Source organism: Merops nubicus, unplaced genomic scaffold, assembly GCF_000691845.1.
Source record: "Merops nubicus isolate BGI_N331 unplaced genomic scaffold, ASM69184v1 scaffold29877, whole genome shotgun sequence".
NCBI lineage: Eukaryota > Metazoa > Chordata > Aves > Coraciiformes > Meropidae > Merops > Merops nubicus.
Genome location: NW_008620064.1, coordinates 1 through 3,239, shown reverse-complemented (window position 1 = coordinate 3,239; position 3,239 = coordinate 1). Strand labels below are relative to the sequence as shown.

At 54.2% G+C, this 3,239-nt stretch overlaps 1 protein-coding gene across 1 annotated transcript; it reads right to left on the bottom strand.

Annotated features, from left to right (window-relative positions):
* Positions 1-822: 822 nt before the first annotated feature.
* Positions 823-2,606, bottom strand: APOD (apolipoprotein D; the record flags this gene model as incomplete). Its single annotated transcript, XM_008944011.1, has 2 exons — positions 823-1,058; positions 2,518-2,606. Coding segments are annotated over 2 exons (325 nt in total), but the record flags the coding sequence as incomplete, so codon positions are not given.
* Positions 2,607-3,239: the final 633 nt, after the last annotated feature.

Below are 3,239 nucleotides of genomic sequence, written 5' to 3'. Positions count from 1 at the left end.
AGGTGCGGAGCAGCGAGCGGGGTGCGAGCAGAGCCCGCTGTCTCGCGGCACTCAGCAACAGCCTGGGAGGGGAGGGCAAGGGAGCAGACCCGTCACTCTCTGCCTGCTTGTGGGTACTCTCAGAGCTGACCCCCTAGGACCAGCCTCACTTGAGGCAAGTCGTGTACAGACACAGGAGATGGAGCGATGATGAATTTCTGGACATTTTTTGACTTCTCAGACTTTAAAGATAAAGGGCCAGATCTGATTTCTAGTGAGGAGGTCTGCTGGCTCAGCTGTGACATAGACTTCCAGGCCCGCACCCAGAAACATGAAAGACCCCCAGTCTGGGTCCCCAGGCTGCAGGGCTGACCCCCATGCATGGGCGTTGCCGCTGGGAAGGCCAGGCCTGCGCTGTGGCTCAGACACCATAGAATCCTGCCAGGCCCAGAAGCATCCAGACAAAAATGGGAAACAAAACTGGGGGCCCATGACAGAAAGTTTTACCCTGGGACTAATACTTGCATGTCACATCTCATAGCCTTTCCTATCCATGTACTGGAGGACTCACGGCAGCAACAGAGCTTCCTGTCTGCTCTTCAGGGTTTCTTTTTTTCATCCATTAGCTTTGCATCAGTCAGTTACTCTGTAAAAGTCAGAGTAGGATGAAAAAAGCAGGGAGAGTGGCAGAGGGAATGACAGCAAGGAGAAACTCAGGGCTGGCAAACTACTGTTAGCAAAGGGATTGTTACATTTCTCTGATGCATAGAGAAATTCTAATGGATAATAAAGAAAGCAAAAAAGTTCACCGCTGGTCTAGCACTGTGTCATGCGTGCTGGGAGTTACATCTCAGAAGGGCAGTTAGCTTGATCCGTGGGCATCATCTTGTCAGTGTCAATCTTGTAGGACTGGAGAACGCTCTTCAGGTGTTCCACGGTTTCTGGGTGCATCTCAGGAGCTCTTGATAAAATCCAGGCATAGTCAATGTGGAAGAGCCAGAGGATGTTGGTGCAGGAGTATACCAGTGAGTAGTTTTCATAGTCAGTGGAGACAACCCAGTAGGGGGCAGAAGGCATGACTAGGAGAAAGAAAGACACTGTGTACACCATGGGTAACTGACTCTGGACTGCTTGGCAGCACTAGAGCCATGGCTCCTGGAGCTATTCCCACGTTGGCTTCTCCTGAGCCACGTAAGTGTGGTCGGTACAGTGAGCTATAATTTATAAAAGTCTGTCAGGACTCCTTGGTCTTCCCATGGGGACTCAAGAAAGCCACAAAGCCATGACTAGGAAGGTCTTGCTGGAAAGTTAACACTACAATGTGAATAGCTTGTCTGGGCCACCAACAACCTGCCCAGCTTGTACCCATGTGAGGGTGCTTGCTGGTGGGAAGGAGCCCCAGGGCTGGGAGCTGACGCTGGTGATCTGAGGAGCAGGAGCCACCACCTCCCTCTCCACCACCCCCTGCTCCCCACAGCCAGCTGGAGCCCAGATGGTGAGAATCAGTTTGGCTCAGAGCATCTCACCAGCACCAGCCATGCAGGCCAAATTCTGTTCTCTGTCAGGCTGCTAAGCCCAGAACATCTGCTCTGATGAAGGACAGCCACTCCACCTTCAAACCATCAGGCTGGAAGCAGACTGGGGTGCAGCGGGCAGGCCTGCGTGCCCCGGGATTGTTTTCTGAGGCACTCAGGAATGCTGGGCGCTGTTCTCTGGGGCTCCCATCCAGTGAGGGTGACTGGGGTTGCACGCTCTGCGGCCGAAACGGCTGTGGGCAGTGCCTGAGCAGCACATAATGAAGTCTGGCTGTGCTCATGAACAGTAATTGTCCTTTGCAAATACCCCTGCTCCACCCATTTCTCCAAATAACTGGTCTGTGTGAGTGCTGTGACACAGCCAGGAAAAGCCCGGGAGCAGAAAGCAAAGGGAGCCAAGAGGGGACTGCTGCTCACTTCCCCAGTGCTGCTGGGGGAGGGAGGTGCTCTGCCACACGGGTGAAATGCAGGGCGCCTTGGCAGGCCCCTGGCGTGCCTTACATTGACAAGGGGAGAGAAAGCAAACCCCCACATTATTAATGGTTGTTAAAAGGTGCTTAAAAGCAGAAGCAGAGTGGACTAGTAACTATACCACAGTGTTCAGAAAACCAAGCCTACCCCTGGGCCTTGCAGTGGCTGTGGGGCTGCCTCCCCCACCTCCCCCTTCCTGTCCTCATCTCTAAAACAACCTGGAGGGACCCAAGCACTGCTGATCTTTCTTGCTTGGTCATCAGTTGGTGAAGAGTGCTCCACCACTGCAGGGGCTGTTGCTGTAAATGGTGTATAAATATCACCAAACCACAGCCTGCTGGTCACGACATCTGTCCTGACCCCTTGCCATTGTCCCACCAGGCTGCGCTGAAGCCACCGGGGCAGCTTGGGCTCTTGTGGCTGGCTTTGTAGCCCGAGGGCAGGGCGGCGGTGCCTGCCTTGTGCAGGCGCTGCCCTCCTGCACTGCCGGTCAGCGGGCACCAGGGAGCCTCCCAGCCACACACACACTTACACCAGTTGAAGCGGACACCCAGCTTGGCCGGCTCCTTCACATCCATGTGCATGATTTCTCCTTCCACTTCATTGACCTTGCCATTGGAACTAAGGGGAGTATGACAAGGTGAGAAATGAAATCAGGTGAGCTTGAAATCACTTTTTTGTTGTTGTTGTTTCCACTAAATCATTGCTCCGGATGCATCCAGCTGCCAGGAGGTGGCCAAAACACATACCAGCTAACCACAGAATCTCTGGAGGGACACCTCGCCCTGGGGACAGTTTCAGCAGCACCCAGGGCACACCAGGTCCTGGGCCAGGTGCAGGGGGGCAATTGCTCTCCCAGGTCGAACCAGGGACAGTGAGAGAGAATAGGGAGAGCAAGACCCCTCTGCACAGGATGGGAGGATCCCAGCACTGAGCTCAGATGTGGCAGGGAGCAGCTCAGCTCCTGGTTGTGGGATGCACGTGTCCAGGTTGGCTTAGTCACCTGCGTTTCTTTCAGTTCATGTCACATTCCTGTGCACACAGATTACCTGTCCCTGATTGGGAAGCTGTGGTTTGTTTCACTGCTGGTTCAGAGCACTGTCCTGCTGGCAGCGAGCCCTACAACTCCAGCTGCCCAACTCGCACTGCCTGTCCTGTAATTGCATTTTTCCCTGGATGCCTCAAGACCTGCATGCTGCCTGTGGGGCAGGAAAGTTTTACACTTCTCTGTGAAACAGGAACACCCAAGGATGC